Source organism: Conger conger, chromosome 5 (genome assembly GCF_963514075.1).
Source record: "Conger conger chromosome 5, fConCon1.1, whole genome shotgun sequence".
Classification (NCBI taxonomy): domain Eukaryota; kingdom Metazoa; phylum Chordata; class Actinopteri; order Anguilliformes; family Congridae; genus Conger; species Conger conger.
Genome location: NC_083764.1, coordinates 31,384,777 through 31,408,725, shown reverse-complemented (window position 1 = coordinate 31,408,725; position 23,949 = coordinate 31,384,777). Strand labels below are relative to the sequence as shown.

The window sequence follows — 23,949 nt, the reverse complement described above, 5'->3', positions numbered from 1 at the left end:
AGCCTACAAAGTAAAAAAAAACTTTTTTACAGAAAGCTGACACTCTTTTCATTTTTTTATGCATCTGCAAAATCTTTACAGGTTCCTGCATGCTGTTCACATGTCATACAAACTGCAGTCAGTATCGATATGCTGGATTTAGAAAGAATTAACATCCAGAAGTATCTAAGCTAATTATCCAAGTATTAAAAACGTGGTTATTTGAGTAGCCATTCGGAAAACACTGAGTTATGGAGTAGTGTTTGTGACGTCACACTCTAGCCAGTTCCACTGATGGATGACGTGAACATTAATCCAACACTGTCATATCAGTCATACAGTTCACCTTACCGTAGACTGTATGATAAAGCACACAGCCAATATGTTTATTAGGCATGTTTCATTCACTGAACAGAGCTCTCACTTCCTACACGTGATAAGGATAGGTGAATTCTGATTGGTTGGCACCATTTGGGCCAGTATTGTGAAATCAGTGTGGTTCTAAAAATATGTGTTCCTCGAGGGCCTGCAGGACCCCAGGTCCCAGCCACCCCTGTGGGCCCTGAAAGAGTTCCAACACCCCAAATCCTTGCTATCCTACAGGACCATATCAGGGGGGCCTCTAGTGGTCTTTTTGTTTAGTGCATGCAGACAGTGGAAATTAACTAACAGTGGATGTGCCTTCATACAACAATGCACGTTCACACATCTATATAGGTATATATTGTCTATGCATGTCTATTTCTCACATTTATCTGGATCTAAGTGCATTTTTACCAATCATGAGTGTATATATTGATTTCACATTTGTGGCTAACAATCACATTGTTTACATTAATCATCACATTAATATGGCTTCTGATATGAGTCCATATTAGGTACATATTGCCATACAGGTATATGATGTATTACATTTCAACTTAATATTTACAACATGTGGAAGCGGAGGCAGTCTGTTGCTCTGTGTCCCTGATCGCTTTAAGGCAACATTGTTGCAAGGTGATCGACGTGCATCGGCTTGCATGTAACAGGTTTTCATTTTGACTTGAATGACTGCTTCGCCGCGGAGTGATAATTGAAATAGAACTGTAAAGAAGCATTAGAACTCACAGCAGTGTATAGTTAGTCAATCGCTGCTATTAACCAATTAGATTGCGAGATTTGTCACGCCCGTTTTATAAAAAGAGGTAAACTAATGCTGCATTTCAGACCCGGAACAACTCGGAAGTCAAGTTTTTCGGACCGCTTACAAGAAAAAGTGCAATAGAACGTCACTCAAAGTCTGAATTCCTACAAATCCATCTACCCCGACTTCAAGAGAAGCATTTCTCTGACATCACACAACAATGGCAGCAACTTTGTTTAAAAAGCCTAATTTAACATCATAGTAAAACTTATTCTGCAAGTAAATTCATGTCAAAATAGGTTGCAAGTGTTATTAGTTAGCTGGTTCGGGCAAATGATCTCTGGAAGTTATCTTCTCTGCACGAAACTTATTTGGGAAAATGTAAAAACGACAAAAAACATGTTAACTTTGGGAAATGATACCATTTGCTGACTTTTGCAGATTAGCCACCAATGTAGCCATACGGTAGCACATTTAATGAGTGGTATATTCTGCCGTTTGGTCAGTGCATAATGCAGTTCATGTGGTTATACACTTGCCACATAAACACCACCAGTTTCTCACGTTGTGCCATGCTTTTTGTTTACGTTGGGCGTCGTGCACCTGGAACGCTTGGAGGTCGGAAGTTGGACATTTCAACTGGGAAATTCCGACGTCCGACTGTGAATGGAACGCAGCATAAGCACTAAGAAAGTCATACATTCAGTAGGTGGCGGTAATGCACCAAACTATTTTTTACAACTCCTAGAAGAAGAAGACGACCACAAATCCATCATGGCTAATTTAGGGAGAGTCGCAATTGCCCTAAGACATTTCCAACGAGTTTTCTACAGTAGAATATTCTCTCGTGGAGCACTTCGTCGTGGTGTTCTAGGGTCTTTTATATTTGGTGGCACCTTAGCACATCACCACTACGGAATCTCCTTGATCCGTACTCCCGACATTGTTCATGCCATTGAAGAAACCCCGGTATGTAGCCTAAACAAGACGAATGAATGCTGATGTGTCTACGTTTTAAGAGTTTTCCACTTTACTTTGCTAACTACACATTTTCTGTCTTTTAGTTTTCATTGCTTTACGACTAGGCTACTGTAATTATGCGACAGTTAACGATAGCTTGGTTTTGAAAACATTCTATAATTAGCCTGCTATTTTTTAATGTTAAAACAAAAACAAAAAACCTGTTAATCGGTCTGATCTGGATTAAACGTGTCTTTTAAGTAACGTTAGCTACACCATTACTTGCAACCTAAATAGTGCCCGTCTTTACATTGAGAAGAAGTCATGGGAATAGGTTTCTTGAAATAGAAAAATGCCTATGTTTTATGTTGTAACCTATGAAAGTTATATAATGTCGAAAACGAGCCTTCACGTTATCATGCGGGGACATTTTGGCTGTTATTAGAACGAACCAATTTTGTCACATTCGGAGTGCCTTTGCATACACTTCGAGCTCCTGGAAAGGTTCTGTTGGTAAATTGGTTGATTCCAGACTGTGTGAGAGGACCGTAAGATCGCTGCCGACACCGTAAAAAGCCGGTTCATACCAAGCACGAATTTCCGTGCGGATTTTTGGCGCAGAAATGTATATAACGCCATTTCTTGAGTTGCAATGGAAGCTTGTATAGACATGCATACACTGCATAGACTGTTGTTGCGCAGCCGTTATTTCCGCGTGGGTGCGTCCGCGTAGTTACGCCCCGAACCCACCAGACGCGCAAGCGCACAGACGCTTATTGAGCGCGCAGATTTGATCAGAACTGAACCTACCAGACGCATAAGGGCACAGACGCTTACTTCTTTTTCAGAGCGCATTCCCTGTTTAATTACTTAGGTTCTCCAAAGCCCTTTCTCGTCGTGTTTTGTCTCGGTAAAACTTGGATCGTATAGCTCTTCGTTTTTCCACCTCAATAATTAACCTCGTAAAGTCCATGTCCATTTTAATTATCGTTGGTTGAAAAACATTAATATTTGGTGATATGATGCATGATGCATTGTGCATATACAATGTTTTTCCTATGAGATTGCGCGTGCGGACGCCCAGTAAATTCCACCCAAGTTCTTGTGCGCAGCTTGCTGCTATGGTCAGCGTGCAACATTAACATGATCCACATTGAACCAGAACAGGGAGAGAGCTGGTTACTCGTTTCAGAGTCTCTGCTTATTTACATGTGATTTTATTTAATTCAGCATTGCCCACAACATTAACATGATCCACCTTGAACCAGGACAGGGAGAGAGCTGGCCACTTGTTTTCTCATCTTCTCCACTTTTTCTAATTGCCTTTGAGCATGAAATGTTTACCGTTCTAAACAAACCAAAAACACTTATCTGCTGACTGCAGTTTAGAATGCTATCCTGGCTATCGATAGGTTACATAGCGAGCTAGCACTGCCTGGTAATAATCTGGTAGATCTCAATGTAGTAGTGCTTATTTGTTACAAACCTGGTAGCCCCACTTGAAAATGTATGTTTTGCCATGCAAATTTCTTGTTTATTTAAATTATAGTATTCCCGTAAGTTCGATTGGTATGACTTGGAGAATTAGTTCCCGCACATAATTCATTTCTCCTCCATCTTGGGTTCGCGAAGTTGGTTAATTCAGTACCACCCACTCTCTTGCTATTGGCTGCGCTTTGAAAGGTCAGCGACCTGGAGGTATCAAAGTTTAATTTGGCTGAACTTTGAGTGCAACAGCAGGCAGTGGAGATGTGCTGCATTCACCACTCACCAAAGCGCAACGACTGGCAAGCGACAAATGACTAACATTGAAGACACACTGATCTCAGCAAAACTGGCTGGCACCGCACCTGCGTCCATCAATCAGCCTCTTGTGGGCTTACAATGCATTTACAGTAGTGTTCGTTTTAATAAAAAAAGTAGGGTCCTGTTTTAATGAAACCTAAAAATCACAAAAATTTAAGATTGCATTTTGTGTGTGGTTTGAGCTGGCCCTTTCTTCATGTTTTCTATGAGACTGTGGAAAGGGGTACTTCATTCATGAATTAGGTTACATTCTCAATTTGTTTTCTATCCTTATCGGGACATCGCGTGGTATTGTTTTTATTATTGTTTATTATTGGATTCATTGAAGAAGCCCATTGCGACTGGTGCAGTGTTGCAATGTTACCGTTCCTAGCCTATTGACCAGAATAGGTCAGCTTTAGTGCTGGTATCCTTCTCTTTAACATGAGACTTATGGCGAATGTTACAGCAAAGCAATGATGTTGTTCATATTGATCAGAACAAGCTAGCTTTTGTGCCGCTTTCCCCTTAAATGTGAAACTCGCAGTTAGCAATTCAGGTTATTGTATTAATGTCAGACATGTTCACAAGTAATCAAATGCAAGTCCAAGTCATGTCTCAAGTCTGTGAGCTTGAGTCCGAGTGAAGTCTCAAGTCTACAGAATGGAGATATAGACAAGAAGATATAGAAACCATAAGTGGAGATGACATTTTGTATATGACATCATGTGTCTGACAACTGCAAAAACCGTATTATCAGGGGCACACCACACCTGAGCCAACAGTTTGGCGAAGCCTTTCTCAAGCTGGCTGGGGAAAGGCTTTGCCAAAACCTCAGGTCTGGTGTGGCTGTTCATTGAATTATCATAAATAAACAAACAATCTATTTTTTAAAGAACTCTTTGTGACTAATGTGACAATGTTACCATGGGCCTGTAATATAAGACCTGTTACATGGATACAGATTAAGCCTTGAAATTAGCCTAGGACTCGCCTTAATCTGCATCTGTGAGTTAATAATAATTAGAACTTTATTTGCAAACATAATTCTTTTCATAGGATGCCACCTCCACTATAAGATCCATCCATTCCCTCAACTCTTGGGGGATTTCCAATTCCACAGTATCACTCTTGCTGCTGTAACAATACCAAAAAATCTTTTTGCCATTTATTATCCTGTTTGATCTCCAAGGAGGCATTGCTGTGGCAACAGCAGTAATTCCTGCCCCAGCCATCCCACAAAAATTCTAAGACTTCACATCAGAAGGGTTGGACCCCAAGGTGCATTCCCAGGTCAAATGTAAAAAGGTGCCAACTTCATTCTTCCATTTCCAACATGTATTATAATGAATAGTCTTTGCCTCTGATATTTCTACCAGTGTTTCATTCGCAGCCAATTTACATCAATTATACAGTTCAGATCAGCCATATTATTTTTATATTGTCACATGTGCCACTGAGTAATTGGTTAGAGGTGATGCCTTCTGACAGGGTGTGTTAAAGTAATCCAATTAGGGATTGTCATTGTCACTGATTAGAGATTTAGTGCCAATACAATTCCTAATTTGTAAATATCTCCGGAAATGTTGCATCCCTGGTAATTTGTATTTTTCCATTAATTCCGGGTAGGATATAAAAACACGCAGGCTGTATACATCCAGAATAGTATGTAGCCTGTTAGCTTGCCTTTGCTTCCAATATACCCTTCCCTGTTTTTATTTCTGGGCTATGTCAGAGTGACGCATAGGATTGTTTAAAATGTGACATTTTATGTATTCTCTTCCAGACCTCTCTGGAGTGAGGAAGAACAGGGTTTGATCAACTCAACTGGTCCTCTGGATGATGTGAAAGAGCATCAATAGGGCAAAATGGTGAAGCCAAGCTCTGCTCTATAGTTATCCATTCCAGCCCAACATCATCTCTCTTCCAAAGTTTAGCTAATTTAGTCGTTTGAAAAGATGAGTTATACAGCCTCACATCTGGTAAAATAAGGCCACCCCTGTCTCTTGGTATATATTTTACTCATTTTAATTCTAGGCTTTAACCATTTGTACCAGCCTCACAGCAAGGAGGACCTGGGTTCGAATCCCGGTCGGCCGGGGCCTCTCTGCGTGGAGTTTGCATGTTCTCCCTGTGTTCGCGTGGGTTTCCACTGGGTACTCCGGTTTCCTCCCACAGTCCAAAGACATGCAGGTTAGGCTGATTGGAGAGTCTAAATTGCCCATGTGTGAGTGAATGGTGTGTGTGCCCTGTGATGGACTGGCGACCTGTCCAGGGTGTATTCCTGCCTTTCGCCCAATGTATGCTGGGATAGGCTCCAGCCCCCCTGCGACCCTGTTCAGGATAGGTGGGTTAGGATAATGAATGAATGAATGAATCATTTGTACCACGTTGATTTTCCCCCATAAAGTTACATTTTTAACCATTTATCCCAAAAAAATTTTTTTATTCAATACTATCATTTAATCTACATTTTAATCGATGTTTTAATGGCATACTTTAGAGATTGGCAAGGCCTCTGATTTACTCCCAATTTACTTTCTAACCTGTTAAGTTTGAATACGATTGAATGGTATTCATTAATGATGGTAAAGAATTGTGAGGGTCACAAATGAATTTGCTCTTATAGCTATGGCCAGAGGTTCCACAGCAACAGTAAAAAGAGACAGCCCCCCTTGTCGTGACCCTCTAAAGATGGAAAAATAGAGTGAAATAAGGCCATTTGTTATGACTGCCGACCTTGGGGTTTGTATATAATTTCTTTATCCATGTATTAAAGCTAGAGCCAAACCCACATCTTGACAGAACAGGAAATTAAAATAGCTTCACTTGACCCTATCAAAAGCCTTCTCCGTGTCAAGAGAAGGCTTGGAGCACTACCTGAGGAATTTGATCACATATGGTGCAGTAGTCTTCTCACATTTTCAGCAGAGGATCTGTTCCTTATGAAGCCTACCTGATTAGTATGTATAATACTAGGCAAAACCCTCTCCAAATGCATTGCGAAGATTTCGGTTAAGATCTTGCAGTCTACATTATTGAGGCTGACGGGTCTAAAATTGGCGGGTTCTGTTGGATCACTGTTCTTTTTTGGGTTTCAATGATATCAGCGTCTCATCAAATGTGCTAGCTAGGGATCCAATCTCAAACACCTCTGAATACACTTGTGTTCGAATTGGGGCAATAATTTCACTATTTCTTATAGTACTTGTCTGGCGTTATTCTGGTTTCCAGAGAATCGGCTTGTTCTGAGGATAAATGAGATGGATCTATACTTGCAAATAATTATTTCAACTTTTCATGATTAGAATTAAAGGATGATGTGTACACATTTTTGTAAACATTTTGAAAGGCCTCATATATTTCCTTTGATGAAGAGACTAAGTCATTACCCTTCCTTATTGCTGGAATAACCCCAGAAGCATTCTGTTGTTTTTACTGTCAAGCAAGGAGCTTACCTGTTTTCTCACCCGCTTCATAAAAAAAGTTTCAGTCGAAACAATGCATATTCTGCTTTTCTATTATATAATTCATGTCGTTGGAATTTAAGTTTATGTATTTTCGTTTCATAAGGTATCAGAATATTGCTAAGTCCTTTTCCATTGCACAGATTTCCAATTCTAATTTCTTATTCTTGCCCATACTCTTCTTTTTCTGTTTTGATGTTTGTGCAATGATTTTCACTCCTATCAATCAATTCATTTTTATTTGTATAGTGCTTTTAACAAAGGGCCGTTGTCACAAAGAGGCTTTACAGAGAAACCGGAGAAACCCCAAGAGTACACCTAGGGCAACATTGGCAAGGAAAACTCCCTGGCTAACAGGAAGAAGCCTTGAGCAGAACCTGACTCAGTCGGGGAACCCATCTGCCGCTGGTTGACACCGGTTTGTTGGAAAAAATGGTTTTAAATACAAACAGATGAGTGAAAGTACATAAATGTCCAATTCGAATCAATTAGGTCCAAGCAGAGATGAGGGAGAGGGATGACAGGAACACCAATGGGTGGCACTGCCAGGCAAGGGGACAGCCTTGGTGCTACAGCTGAATCAGCAGTGGCAGGAGGGTGGTTTGGTCTTGGGCTGGAGCTCTGGGCCAGGAGGTGGTCTCAGGAAAAGTTGGGCTTGAGCTCCGGGCAGAAGAGGAAAGTATCATTGTTAGGGGGTTCAGACGGGGGTTCTGACAGTAATTGGTCCATCACAGCAGGAGAGAGAGGTGCCTGCATGCAATAAGGAAAACCCTGGCGGAATAAGGCTATGGGAGCATAGCTAAGGGAAACAGAGGCACTGCTCAACACAGCCATGAGGGCAGGCTTGATACAGCCACCACCAGACCATGACTGGTTCAGCTCAACACAGTACTACCAATAATGATCCAGTGACTGCTATGTCCACCAGAGACTATTACTTATGCCACTCCTGCCCCTCAACTATAGGACAGACTAAAAAGATACGTTTTTAGCCTAGCTTTAAATAAGGTGATCGTGTCTGCACCTTGAACATGAGTAGGCAATTCCACTGTTCCACTGAAGAGGAGCATGATAAGAAACGGCTCTGCCACCTATGGTGTTTTTAGCTATTCTATGAATAACAATGAGGCCTGCACCCTGCGAACGGAGCATTCGTAAGGGAGTATTTGGATGAAGTAAATCATTTAAATACAGAGGGGCAAGCCCATGTATGGCTTTTAACAGGAAACCAGTGAAGTGAACCACTGGGCTAAGGGCTCAAATCTCCTTGTTCTAGTAAGAATACGAGCTGCTGCATTTTTAATTAGCTGGAGCCCTTTCAGAGAGGAATTTGAACATATGTTTGCAAGGCATTGAAGTAATCTAATCTAACAAGCTTATACAGTCACCAAGCACTTTATTAGGAACATTTTTACTTTATTACACCTACTTATTAATGTGATTATCTAATCAGCCAATTGTGTGGCAGCAGTGCAATGCACAGTCGTGTAGCTAGAGGTCAGGAGTTTAAGTTAATGTTCAACCATCAGAATGGGGGGAAAAATGTGGTCTCAGTGACTTTGACTATGGTATGATTGTTGGTGGCAGACAGGGTGGTTTTAGTATCTCAGAAGCTGCTGATCTGCTGGGATTTTTACGCATACTTGTGAGCACAAATCCAGTGAGCAGCAGTTCTGCAGACAGAATTGCATTGTTAAAGAGGTCAGAGGAGAGTGGCCAGACTGGTCAAAGCTGGCAGGAAGGTGACAGTAATGCAAATAAACACATATTACAACAGTGGTATGCAGAAGGGAATCTCTAAACACACAACGCATCATAACGCTACAGCAGTAGAAATCTAAAAAATAATAAGTAATAAATACGTAATAATGTGCTTGAGTTGTGACAATAGGAATACAATGTACAGGTGCATCAAAAAAATCTGAATATTGGGGAAAAGTTATTTCCGTAATTTACTTAAAAAAGTGAAACTTTCATATATTCTAGATTCATTACACATAAAGTGAAATATTTCAAGCCTTTTTTTTGTTTTAATCTTGATGATCCAAAAATCCAGTATCTCTAAATATTAGAATATTACATAAGACCAATCAAAAAAAGGATTTATAATACAGAAATGTTGTTCTTATGAGAAGTATGTTAATTTATGCACTCAATACTTGATCAGGGCTCCTTTTGCACAAATTACTGCATCAATGTGGCGTGGCATGGAGGCAATCAGCCTGCGGCACTGCTGAGGTATTATGGAAGCCCAGGTTGCTTTGATAGCGGCCTTCAGCTCATCTGTATTGTTAGGTTTAGTGTCTCATCTCTCTCTTGACAATGCCCATAGATTCTCTTTGGGGTTCAGGTCAGGCGAGTTGGCTGGCCAATCAAGCACAGTAAATACCATGGTCGGCAAACCAGTTACTAGTAGTTTTGGAACTGTGGGCAGGTGCCAAGTCCTGCTGGAAAAGGAAATCAGCATCTCCATAAAGCTTGTCAGCAGACAAGCATGAAGTGCTCTCCTGGTTGATGGCTGAGTTGACTCTGGACTTGATAAAACACTGTGGACCACTGTGGACCAACACCAGCAGATTCACTGACTGGAAACTTCACACTGGACTTCAAGAAACTTGGATTCTGCGCCTCTCCACTCTTTCTCCAGACTCTGGCACCTTGATTTCCAAATCAATCATCTGAAAAGAGGACTTTGGACCACTGATCAAAGGTCTAGTTATTTTTCTCCTTAGCCCAGGTAAGACGCTTCTGACATTGTCTCTGGTTCAGCAGTGGCTTGACACTAGGAATGCAACACTTGTAGCTCATTTCCTGGACACGTCTGTGCGTGGTGGCTCTTGATGCACTGACTCCAACCTCAGTCCACTCCTTTTGAAGCTCCCCAAAGTTCTTGAATCGGCTTTGCTTGACAATCCTCTCAAGGCTGCGGTCATCCCTGTTGCTTGTGCACCTTGTCTGACCAGTCTTTTCCCTTCCAGTCAACTTCCCATGAATATGCTTTGATACAGCACTCTGCGAACAGCCAGCCCTTTCAGCAATGACCTTCTGTGGCTTAATATCCTTGTAGAGGATGTCAATGAGTGTCTTCTGGACAACTGTCAAGTCAGCAGTCTTCCCCACGATTGCCCGACCAAGTATTGAGTGTATAAATTAACATACTTTCCAGAAGGTCAACATTTCTATATTATAAATCCTTTTTTTGATTGGTGTTATTTAATTTTCTAATATATTGGATGCTGGAGCTGTAAGCCGTAATCATCAAGATTAAAACAAAAATGGCTTGAAATATTTAAATTTGTGTAATGAATCTGGAATATATGAAAGTTTCACTTTTTGAACTTTTCCATGATATTCTAATTTTTTGAGATGCGCATTTATGTTCCTTTTCACATGGATTTACCAGTCGCCATATATCCACAAGACCTATATCTTCTGTTAATGTGTGAATGGCAGCCCTATCCCTTGGCACCGGTGACGGCTTAAATTTGTTTACAGAATGCCATCACTTGGTTTAGATCCCCTGCCAATATTATTTGCCCCTCCATGTTCCCTAATACATTGTTCACCTTATGAAAGAAGGCTGGGTCTTCTTTGTTAGGAGCATATACACTCAGTGAGCACTTTGTTAGGTATTTATTAAACCTTTAGACTTCTACTGCTGTACCCTAGCCACTTGGAGTTATGATGCGTTGTGTGTTCAGAGATGCCCTTCTGCATACCACTGTTTCAATGTGCTTATTTGCATTACTGTCACCTTCCTGCCAGCTTTGACCAGTCTGGCCATTCTCCTCTGACTTCTTTAACAATGCAATTCTGTCTGCAGCAAAACAATTTTTTAAATGTATTTATTTATTTATTTATTTTTGCACCAATCTTTGCAAACCCTAGTGTGTGTGTGTGTGTGTGTGTGTGTGTGTGTGTGTGTGTGTGTGTGTGTGTGTGTGTGTGTGTGTGTGTGTGTGTGTGTGTGTGTGTGTGTGTGTGTGTGTGTGTGTGTGTGTGTGTGAAAATCCCAGGAGATGAATAAAGATCCCTAAATTCCTTTAGCATTATAAAACACAATTTCTTGTTTTAGAATTATTACCCCATTTAGTTTCCTGGAAAATGAACTGTGGAAGACATGTCCCACCCATTCCCTTTTGAATTTAACAGCTTCATTCTCATTCATAAGCGTTTCCTGGATAAATTCAATATCCTTCTGTTTGTCTTTAAGAATTTTTTTTTTCATTGCCGTTCTGCAGGCGTTAACATTCCATGACATTAACTTAATATAACTATTACTATCCTTTGTCTTTTGGGGGGACAACATGCTCCTTTGTCAATCGCATCATAGGATTATCAACAAAAAACCCACTGTCTGTCAAGCTGAATTATACTAAATCCCTTGATGTAGTAGTATGCTGCTGTACCGTTAATCAGTCTAAATATAAAACATTTCTGAATTGAACAGAGCAACGTTTAACCTATGGTTGCAACCACTTGGAACACAAACCAAACTAAGAGCTTAAAATAATAAAGAAATAAGAAACTTAAAAATACAGCATACACAATCTTTAACCCGTTAACCCAATTTCGTTTCGTGGCACGTAAAGCCTGTCCGCCTAGGCGGTTTTAAATGGCTGTATTTAATAACAGCATTCAAAAAAGGAGAGTCTGCACCCTTCCCATTCAATTCCTCCTTTCTTTCTCGCCGCCTTGAGCACCTTCTCCCGTGCTGATGAACATGAAAATTTGACCAACATCAGCCTGGGCATTGTTCATTATTTGGTCAGGTAGCGAGAGAGCAGTGTGCCCTCTCAATATCGAAATCACCATCCGGATCGATGTTGAGCTCCTTGAACAGGATTCTCTGTACACAATAAATCATTAGTCCAATCAGCCTTACATTGTTGTGCCAACTCCTATTCTCGAGATCTTCCACTCGATTCCGCAGTCTCCATTAGTTTATTTTGTTTGGCATTGAGACAACCGTCACCACATTGTGCAAAGTGCATTCATCTTGAATGAAATTACCAATCTCAAAAAACTACAGTGGTAAATTTCAACAGGGGACAAAAATGTTGGGGGAAATTATGGGGTGTTAATGAATTTGTATGATTTATTGGTGGGGTCTGAGGGCTCCGCTAATGTGCTGCCGACGTCGCTACATCTCGACAGTCAACAAAAGAAGAAATTTCTTTATAATTTATAATAATAAGTAATAATCAAAATTGAACAAAAAATCATTCACGATAGAAAATGTTGTACACTTAGGCACAGTATCAGTTTGACAGATTCATTATTTACCTTAATTTATAATCCCCAAGAGTAATTTCTGTTCATTTATTCCCTCCTGTTATTATTAGTATCCACATTCCTAGATATAAAGAAAAATGAAATATAAAAGTGAGTCATTATAGAATGAATCCATTTACATTTTATTGCATAACATGGATTCGAAGTTATCCCATATTTTTTCATGTTCTTTACCTTTGCCTTTTATATTAGCTCAATTGACTGTTCATCCACTCAGATGATGGAGATTCCTCTTCTTTCCAGTTCCTCAGTATTATTCTTTCAGCAAGAGTTAGAAATGTTTTAACTACTTCTGTATTTTTTTATCATATTCTGATGGCTGTAATCCTAACAGGATTATATTCTATTCCCAAATGCATTTACTTTAAGATATTCTGCCACCATATTTACTAGTCCTGCTTTATTCGGTCTACATTTCCGTGATTTGCTGTCTTTTAATATCCTGGGCCGAGTTTCCCCAATAAGACGCAGTCTCTTAGCATTTCAGGAAGATATAAATAGTATACTGTATTTATCGCTGGTGGGAACTCATTAATAGAATTCAAAACTTCGGTTGTAAGTTATACCTTAAATTCTACCTTAACGTTTCAGCGTGTTTTCTGAAACATTCTTAGCTAAGTATACCTTCTGTCAGCGGTATTGTCGTAAGGTTGACCACTCTTAGCTATACGTTCTCAATGTTGTCAGCTCACTCCGTTAGTGGTCACCACCGTTACTGCTGCAAGCCTGTGAAATCAGCTGTTGCTCTTAGTTACATCTCAATCTGTTAAGCAGTATGTACACTAATAATTATACAGTTGTAGTTGGCTAATAATATTACTAAAATACCACATTAATGGGACTGTTTTCATGCAAAGAATAAAATTGTACATTACGAAACCAACAATTTCCTGGAGCGATGTTTAACCATAGTTCTTTCTTTGTTTTGTTGGACACCATAGTCCTAAAACTGGAATATAATTTCCACACCACTCCTAACAATATCTCCATTTCATTTGCTGTGAAGCTGCAAATGCAAATTTTTTTTGCCATAGCTTATGTTTTTGTGTTGGTGCATTTTGCTTGTTATTGCTAGGTGGCGTAGCGGGACAAGGTGTGATACCACAATCAGATATCCCAAACCGTATAATTTGGCGAAATGTTTGGCCCACCAGTTGTGATTAATGCAAGTATTCCTGCAGTGTTTTATTCATAAAGAGCACTAATTTCTCTCATAACGCAGTCAAGCAGTCACTGCATGGGGTGAATAATCAATCTTAGGAAGGTTGATGGGCCTTTGTAACATCACACGTAGAAGCTATCCCTTAAGCAACCACCTGAGGGATAGTTCGGGAAACACGCCTAGAAAAGTAAACAATTTTTCCAGTCTTCGTAAAACGCGAGACACCGTTATCGGGAAACGCAGCCTAGATTGCTCAAACTACTGAAGCAAGCCGATTGCTAGTTTAGAACCGCAATAGTACGCCTGGTGATGAACGTGCATTTATTTTAAACTGAGCTTACAATTTCACCTTCAGAAAAAAATATTGTTTATTGGTTATACATTTTTTGTAACCGTTTACAAATCAGTTTTGGTTAACCAGTTAAACGTTTAACCGTTCATACTCCTAATTACTGGTGTAATTCACAATTCTCTCTGATTGGCTGACGTTTTCAATAAAAGCGCAGCAACATGCAAAACGCAGTAACACGAAAACAACATAAGCTATGGCGGTAAAAAAACAAAGGAAGAAGCGGTCCCCCAGTTTCACAGCAAAATAAATGGAGATATTGTTTGAGGAGGTGGTGCTGAATAAAGAAACATTGTTTTCCAGGTTTAGGACTATGGTGTCCAACAAAACAAAGAAAGAACTATGGTTAAACATCACCAGGAAGCTCCAGGGACGGCGCCGTCTTTGATTAAGCAGAACTATACATTGAATCACTGCCATAGTTTGGCCTTACTTATCACCATAATAACTCCTATATATATTGACTCCTACCCATTTATCCCCATAATTATTTGCCAGTGGATATCATTTTGGGGAAATATAATTTAAAAGGTATTTAGGCTACATGTTCAATAAAGTGCAACATGCATCCATCGTAATGTACAATTTTATTCTTTGCACTGAAAACACTCCCATTAATATAACATTATTAGCCAACTACAACTGTAGAATTATTAGTTGAATTGAGATCTCGTTTTAGCTTCAAAACAAACTGTTTTCTTATGAATAGGTATCTGGAGATCATTCCATATTGACGTTTGTGATTCCATATGAGACTTTGCATTTACCATCTACTACTTGAAGTGTATTCCAGAATGCTGAAATTTTGGTAATAATCCAGAAGTCATCAGTCAAAGTGGTTTTTGCCACACTTGATAAGAACGTTACATTAAATGGTTTCCTTGTTGTTAAAGAAATGTCTTATACAAGGCTGCAACTAACGACTATTTTGATAATCGATTAGTCTGTCGATTATTTCTACCAATTAATCAATTAATCGGATAAAATCGCAAAAAAACTTTTTTCCATAATTTTATTAAAAATAACAAAATGTCATTCTAACTTTAAAATATTAACACACACAACATACATAAATGTATGCTGTTACATGTTGTAGAGCATACATTTATGTATGTTATTTGTGTTCATTTTTATAAGTAATATTGCTGCAGTCTATAGCCATGCGGCTAACATTCTAGCCGGGTAGAGCCAAACTATTTCTCATTACAAATTAGCTTTCCAGACTAATGTTTTGGATCAGTTCTATCACTGACGTTTAATGCACTTTGTGCAATATTGAACTTCTTTTTTATTTTTCATTTGTTTTATTTATCTATTTATTTATTCATTTATTTTTCCTTTTTTGGCGATAGCTAGGGCAATGAGTATAGGTTTGGTATTTTGATTTGGTGGGTTGATTGTTGAGAGGTCTCCTAGTAGACAGAGTGGAATGCTACAGCTCATAATGAGAGATATTTGGTCTGTGACTTGTTCCAGAAATGGTGAGTTGGTGGGCGGAGCCTGGTCGAGTGGAAGTAATTATCTGGGGTGTTCAAAGAGCAGTGAGTGCAAATGTCCCATTTTATATATCTTTTGGTGGGTGTTATGAGTTTTGTAAATTACCTTATATTGTATTTGTTGCAGTTTAGTATTGGTGGTCATCGTGAAGGTGTTCCTACAGAGTCCAGAAGTCTGAATTGTAGCAGAGTGATCAGTCTTTTTCCCAGGCTTGGATGGGGTGTGGGATATTGTTAGGTCTGTGGTTGATATTAGTTTGTATAATTTGGAGTTGATTATTTTATTAATTTCATCCATTAGTGGAGGTGGCTGTAAGTAGTTGTTCATTATTTTAATTTTACGTTTTAAAACAGATTTTAATTGAAAGTACTGGGGGTATTGCTGTTTCCCAATATTGTACTTATGGACCAAATCCTGGAAGGTGATGAAGGTGCCATCCTGAAAGATGTGTTGAAGATGTGTGATACCTTTTTGTTTCCATGAGGTGAAGGAAAGTGGTGTTTTGTTAAGCAGGATTGTGCCATATTGGTGTGTATTTGCATGGGGTCATTGTGAATTTAAAGATTTTGTTAATTTTCCACCAGGCAATCAGAGTTGTTGAAATAGCAGTGTTTTTGAAGCAGTTGTTGCGTTTTATAGAAGGACTGAGGAATGGTAGATCGGAGATGGAAATGTCTTTACATTCTTATTGTTCTATTTCTATCCATAGGTTGTCCTGTTGGTTGGGATAAATCCAGTTTGTGTTTAGCTGGTTTGCCAAATAGTATTGATAAAAGTTTGGGGCTTCCAGTCCTCCTTGAGTTTTGAGTTTCTGTAAGGTAGAAAGTTTGATCCGGGGCGTTTTATTTTTGCAATAGAATTTAGTTGTGATGGAGTTTAATTAATTAAACCATTTTGTGGTGGGCAGGGTTGGAATCATTCTGAAGAGGTAGCCTAGTTCATTTTTGGTAGAATGGTCATTTTGCCAATTAGAGATAGTGGTAAGTTTGTCCAACGGTTTAAATCATCTTCAATTGTATTTATTAATGGAATGAAATTAAGGAGGAACAACTCTGACAGCTTGGTGGAAATATTTATACCCAGATATTTAATATTGCTAGTGGAGGTGAGGGGTGAGTTCTGAGATGTAGCATTCCAGTTGGCACTATTTATGGGTAAAATAGTTGATTTTGTCCAATTTATAGCATAGTCGGATATTTGAGAGAATTAATTAATGAGACTCATGACCTCATGCAGGGAGTTTGATGGATCTTGTAGGTTGAGGAATATGTAGTCTGCGTAAAGGCTGATTTTGTGGTGTGTAGAGGGGGTATGGATTCCCTTTATTTTATCGTTTTGACGTTTTTCAGTGGCTAGTGGTTCAATGAACAAGGCACATAAAGCTGGTGAGAGTGGGAATCCTTGCCTGGTCCCTCTGTGCAGTGTGAAACTCTGTGATGTTAGTCCTTAGTAGAAACTGGCCATTGGTGAATTATATAATATTTTTATCCAGTGAATAAACGATTCTTCAAAGCCAAATTTGTTGAGTGTTTTAAACAGGAATGTCCAATTTACTCTATCAAACGCCTTTTCTGCATCTAGTGAAGTGATTATTGTTTTAGTTTTGATTTGATGTATGAATTAAATTGAAGTCTATGCATATTGTTTGAAGAGTGTCTTCCTTTGATAAATCCGGTTTGATCTGGATGGATTAGTGATGGGGTAACCATTTCAATTCGGGTGGCTAGTGCTTTACTGATAATTTTGAGATCGGTGTTGATGAGCGATAGGGGGCAGTAGCTGGAACACAGGGTTGGGTCTTTATCAGGCTTCAGTAGTACTGAGAGGAGGGCTGTGTTGATGTCCGGTGGTATTTTTTAGTTTTGTTTGATGTCAACTGTCTGAAGAAGAGTGGTGAGAGTGCTTAAAGAACTCAGCGGGGAAACCACCAGGTCCTGGTGCTTTATTGTTAGGCATCTGGTTAAGTGCTTTATAGAATTCATCCAGTGTTAGGGGTGCATCTAGTTCAATTGCTAGTTTTTCATTAAGATGAGGTAGGCCTACACGGTTAAGAAAGGAGTGGGGTTAGGTCTACTAAATTTTGTTTGTGATTCGAGGTATATAATTTGCTGTAAAATTCCCGGATTGTATTGTTAATCGCAGTGGGTGTGCTCACGGGTTCCCCTGCTGAGTTCTTTATGACTGAGATGAGAGATTTGTCTTTATTTCGCTTGAGTTGGTTTGCCAGATATTTACTTGATTTGTAATTGTGTTCAAAATTGTCATGTCTAAGTCTTTGTATTAGGAACTGGGTCTTGGGTTTGTTTATGATATTGTTTAGTTGAGAAGTGGTTGCCGCTAATTCATTATGTATTTCCTCTGTGGGATTACAAGCATATATGCCATTCAATTCTTTGTTCAATTCTTTGAGTTTTTGTTGAAAAAAAGATTTCTCGCTGAAGTTCTTTTTTTTTCTTATGTGAAGAGTATGAAATTATTTTTCCTCTCAGCACTACTTTAGCAGTTTCCACTTGATTAAGAAGATTTCCAAGAAGGATGCCCGTTCTTTCGTGAAGAAGGTGTTAAAATCAGCATCTTTAAGCAGCAAGATATTGAAACGCCATCTAGTCATGGGTAGTTTGAATTGCTTAGTGTTTAGATTGAAGAAGGAGACGGGCATGGTCACTGAATATGATGGGGTGGATTTTATAGTCTGAAATATCAGATATGATTGAGTTACTTGTGAGGAAAAAGTCAATGCGAGAGAATGATTCATGAACTGGAGAGAAATATATGTATTCTCTCTGATGGGGTTTTTTAATAGCCAACTATCGCCAAGACCAAAATCACTCATGTACTATTTCAGTGTTTTGGTGGTATGCCAGTTTCTAGTATTACCTGTGTGGCTAGATCTGTCTAAAGCAGGGTTGATGACGGTGTTGCAGGCGCCTCTGATTATTATTGTTGAATTTGAAATATAATTTAGTGAAGAGAAAAATGTATTGAAGAAAGTAGGATAATCAACATTGGGGCCATATACGTTTGCAATGATGATACTGTTGCTATTAATGGAGGCATTGATGATAACATATCTTCCTTCAGGATTAGTAATTGTAGCATTATGGATTCATAGTATTCTTTTGTTTATTAGAATAGATACGCCTCTTTTCTTGGGGTTGTAGGTAGATGAGAACTTGAATGAATTGTGAGGATTTTAACTTCTGATGCTCAGAGTCTGTTAGGTGAGTTTCTTGTATGAGGCATTTAGCATGCAATTCGGTGAGGTGATTTAGAATTTTAACTTTCTTTGTTGAATTTAATGTAAAGTGTTCATACTAAAGAAGATTTTGGTCTAAGAACAGGTCTCTCCGCCTCCGCCATGTTTCAAATGCGTTTTTCTCTTTCTTGAAGTGGTGTACCCAGCCCCGCAAAAGAGCGTGCAATGACATGACCCAACGAATCGATAATGAAATTCGTTGCCAACTATTTTAATAATCAATTTTTATCGATGTTATCCATTCGTTAAAACCGACAATGATGAGCCTTGCATATTAATTAGTGTCTCAACGCAAAATGTTAATTCATTTCCTGGAATTCTTTCGAGATTTGTTAAACAACTTCAAACATATCACCTTTTGTATCAGTATCAATTTTTAGGTGAGCCAGAGTATTGGAACATGTGACTGACAGGTGTTTTTGTTGCCCAGATTTGTCCTGTTAGATTGATTGGTTAAAACAATAAATAGTTCTGAATATCTACTCTTGGTTTTAGCCTTGGATTTTGCCTGTGAAGACTGCATTTGTGTTAGAAAACATAAACCAACATGAAGACCAGAGAGCTGTTTTTGGGAGAAAAGCAATTGATGTTGAAGCTTGAAAGAGGGGAAATCGATCAGAGCTATTGCACAAGCATTGGGGATAGGTTGTACAACAACTTGGAATATCCTGAAAAAGAAAGAAGTTGATGAGAGAAACATTGTGTCAGTGACATCACAAACAATCTCCACAGTGTGTGGGGGTGAAGGTATCTCAATCAACTGTTTGAAAAAGAGAGCAGCAATATAAGGCTATACCACAAGATTCAAACCAAGATTCAAACCAATGAGTGTCCCCACACACACACCAACACAACAAAGGAATGAATTAGTGAGAAACAGGTTCTCACTAGGTTTTAGATTGGCCAAGTCAATCACCGGACCTTAACCCTACCCCGGGCAAAATAGGCTAATTCTTGCCTATTTCACGAGTGTCAAATAATGCTCTCTATCTCAAAAAATATACAGGCTACAAATATGGTTCACAGCTTTTATTTAAGCTAAGACCTGTACCGTTCTGACAATCAAAAATGCCCTCTGTGCATCATTTTGCCATTAATATAAGTAGTTAATGTAATATTTTTGCTGGTAAATATAACATTAACTAGTTCGGCAAATGTGAAATTCTTTGTTTTCTTGTAAGTCACAATTTCCTTCGATGCTTCAACTGTAGTGTCTAGGAAATGACAGAATTCTCAGTCCAATCTCTAATTTGTCGAAAAACAACTTCACGAGACGCCACGGCAGCAAGCTCTTCAGGAAAATCAGACTTTATTAGCACAAGTGCACAAAGCCGGATCAATTCTGCAGAATTGAACCTTGATTGTTGGTTTCACACACATTTTATACACTTCTTTCAACATAACTCCTCCTAAAAAATACCAGCTGATCTCTGTCACGCCACAATGATTCATCATTGTGGCAATCGCCCAAATTATAATTTCGCTTAAATGACGTTTTGTTTTGTCAGCTGTTCAACGTTCGCAAGCTAGCGAGGTTACTTGTTTCCAGAAACTTGTAGTATGTAGTGAACATAGCTAGCGAACACGGTTTGCAGCGGTTTGCTCTTTAGAAGAGTCCCCTTCAAGAAAAGCACTTGTCCAAAGACTTGCTGCAGACAAACTCCTCCAAAACCTAGACATGGCTTGCTAATGAAATGAAAAACACCCTTACATTGCAAAAAATGACTGTGAAAACTAAACTGAAACTGTTTATTATTTATAATTTAACCAGAGTGGCTACATAAGCTATCGAGGCGAATATGCTATGCCAGTGGTGCGCCTGTATATTACACATGGCCGTAGTAAAAGAAAGGGTACTACTTTACCCACAGTCATTGTAAAGTGCTTACGAAAGGCTGGGGGTCGTGAAATGTATTGGCTCTAGAGAACGGCAAACCCAGCCAACCAAATTACTTGTGACTAGCACTGGAAAAGTCCGTCTAGTTAATGGTAAAAAATAATACTGAAATTTCTTAATACTGAAAACAGCCATACTGAAAGTTTTGAAGTGTATTTTGGTAAAGACAAAAGGTATGACGATTTTTCAAGCGTAAGTTTTGTGAAAAACAATCAGTAGGAACAGTCTGTTTGGCAACTATTTACAGCCGCACAGCAGGGTGCATTAAATGTACCATAATATGGTGGATTTTCCAACGTCATTAACAACATTATATCTTGTCATTGGGGCTTAAAACCCACTTTATCAGAAATAATTGATGTCTCTTAAGAATATTTAATGAAAATATTGACATGATCATTTCATAACGTTGTAATAAATGAATAAAATATAAAGGAGATTAAAGGGCCAGAATCCCTCGAAACAAACAACAACTGCACTAAAAGCCGATTGAAGCAGTTGTTGCAAGCAAGGGATCTGCTGCCAAATATTAAGTGTTATTTACTTTCTTTTCCTTAAATACTCTCTGTTCCACTACTTTTGTTCACCTAAAAATTGGGTGGTCTGATACCAAAGGTGTTATGTTCTAAGTAGTTTAACACATCTAGGTGTAAATACCAGGAAATAAAAATGAAATTCGGAAATTCTGTCTTGTGTTCTTTTTAACTCAACCCCAAATGTATTCAGTGTATTGCAAAAACAAAGGAATTGGCCTTGCTATTCCAATACTTTTGGAGGGGACTGTTTATCAAAAATAAATCTTCTGTCACATGGTCGTTGCTCTCTTCCTCCCCAATATTGGGCAAAGTGAATTAATCTATTAATTTGACAGTTTAAAAATTGTGAATTGGTTACATTCAATGTGTTTTTACAATGCATTCTAAAAACATATTACATGACATTATTTTCTGGTTTTCAATGTAATAATAGTTGGAATTGATTTTACACATTAATCTTAAATTTTTGCATCTCATATATCCATTGGGATCACATTTTTATCTGGTATCTTGCAGCACTAGACTCACACACACACACACACACACACACACACACACACACACACACACACACACAATCTTGCTAAAAAGCTCACATGCAATATTGCTTAAAAATAACTATGTTTTGGCTGCTGTTTAGAGGCTAAAACAGTCTTGGATTTTCTTTCCAGAGAATAGCTATAGAGATCACTTGCCAAGATCTGCTGATTGGCAGAAAACATACTGATTGATCAAACACAGTGAAGCACGCAAGTATTTGTATTTAATTGTAGGCAGTTTTCACGGCATACCAAGCAGTAACCAGAATTGGCCTCATTGAGGTTCCATATTTTAAATTAATCTAATCTGTGATCCTTCTTGGCAATTTCTTCTCACTGTTGCTCTCTAATTGGTTGATCTATTGTCTTTCTTGCTCAGCAGCTGTGGTCTTAAATGGTGGTATGGCCACAACATGCATTTTGTTACCCTATTCCTGCTGCATGATTGGCTGTCCATATCATATTTCTTTTCATGCAAGCTACATGATGTTGAATTGAAAGTTTGTTTTTGTGGGCAAACTTATTTTGATTGACTGTTTTATTGCCTATCCTCAACTCTCTTAGAAAGTTCAATGTTGTTTGATGGACCCTGACAAATTCAAGTTACTGCCAGGAGTGTGCATTTGATTTTTCATTGTGAATACTTGCCTTCAGTTTGATGACATTAAATCAATAGTTTGCCCTGAAAATGGTTTAAACTGCTGCCTTTGAATAAACATTTACCTTTTCTTTATTCACAAACACATTTCACATCTCTAGACACTGATATACTTTATGAATCCAATTTTCTTACCATTTCAGCCTGTGACAGGGAATACCATCTCTCCATCCTCTGCCCGACGACTGCGCTTCAACCAGTTTGCCTCCATTGTGCATGAGCAGGAACCCTACATGACACCAAGGGATTTTCTCTTCTCTGTTATGCTCGAGAATGTGGACCGTAAGTTCTAGACAGAATTTAAATGCTTTTGCAGGACTCCCCTGATTAATTTCAGACAAAATAAGGTTTAGTGAATAAAAGTTATCACCCAGCAAACACCCTAGAGCTCTGCACAGAACCTACAGTGTGGAAAGACCAGCACTAACTCAATCTTTTTTGTTATTTAAATTATGTTGTATTATAATGATAGCTTAGTATTCCTATCGCTATACCTATTACATATGTGCAAGCAAATTAGACAGAACAACTAATGGGATAGGTATGAGTAATGGATGAATCGATCAGTCGCAAGGCTATGCATGTATTCATTATTTATGCATATTTAATTTAACATAAAAGAAGAGCCTCATTAAATAGGTTCTCTTCATCTTCTATATATAGCGTAAAGCAAATATATATTTTGAAATTCACATTTTGTTTTGTACATATATCCTGTTTTTGGTAAGCTTTTGTGTGAGGGGGATAAGGACTAAGGGCATAGCTTTACTTTGTTTGAATGCCCCTTGCTGCCAGAGGCGTATTTTCTACCTCAAACTGCGTAATGCCCTGACCATTGTTGTATAAGCAGACCAATATTCTGCTTGACCTGGTAAAGTGGACCACACAGGTCCAAAAATAAAAGAAACTCAAAAGGCCAAAGCAGGGGAGGTGGGCGGGACTAAAAAAAATTTAACCCACCAAGAATGTATTGGGTTTATATAGAGTTTTACCCTGAATGTATGGTGAGCAAAAATCACAAGCATTCTTGTTATCAGTTTAAATTGTGGGTCTCTTAATTATTAAGTGCTTGCCATTGTTCTACTGAAGGTGATTCCGTAGGTTTCAACTTTGTAAGTTCTACTTATTACCTGGAAATTTGGCAATTAACATAAGGCTTCTCTGTTTCTGTTTTTACAGGCAAGCTGGAACAGAAAGTTTTGAACAAACAGGTGAGTAGCTGCAAATGATCAATCTGTTGAAATACTGGCCTTTCTGAGTAATTTGATAGAGCCATGCATATGTACAGTTCACATTATTTTAAATGTTTTGTCAGTTTAGTTAAATTAAAATTTAACTAAATTTGTAACAACAAAAGCATTGCATTGCATGCACATGAATATGTCTCATCAGCTAGTCAGTTCTCCCCCAAAGAATGTAACCGTGCCGGTGTGCCACTCTGTT

At 38.7% G+C, this 23,949-nt stretch overlaps 1 protein-coding gene across 3 annotated transcripts in view; it reads left to right on the top strand.

Moving 5' to 3' along the window:
- The first annotated feature begins 1,836 nt into the window (after nt 1-1,836).
- The window catches only part of micu2 (mitochondrial calcium uptake 2), a 91,645-nt gene continuing 69,532 nt past the window's right edge, over nt 1,837-23,949 (top strand). The window contains exons 1-3 of one of the 3 annotated variants that reach the window (XM_061241833.1): nt 1,837-2,074; nt 22,650-22,788; nt 23,686-23,717. In XM_061241833.1, coding sequence (XP_061097817.1) covers nt 1,880-2,074; nt 22,650-22,788; nt 23,686-23,717 — 366 coding nt within the window. In that variant the 5' untranslated portion in view covers nt 1,837-1,879. The remainder of the gene's footprint in view (nt 2,075-22,649; nt 22,789-23,685; nt 23,718-23,949) is intronic. The other 2 variants (XM_061241832.1, XM_061241831.1) reach the window with 2 other exon arrangements.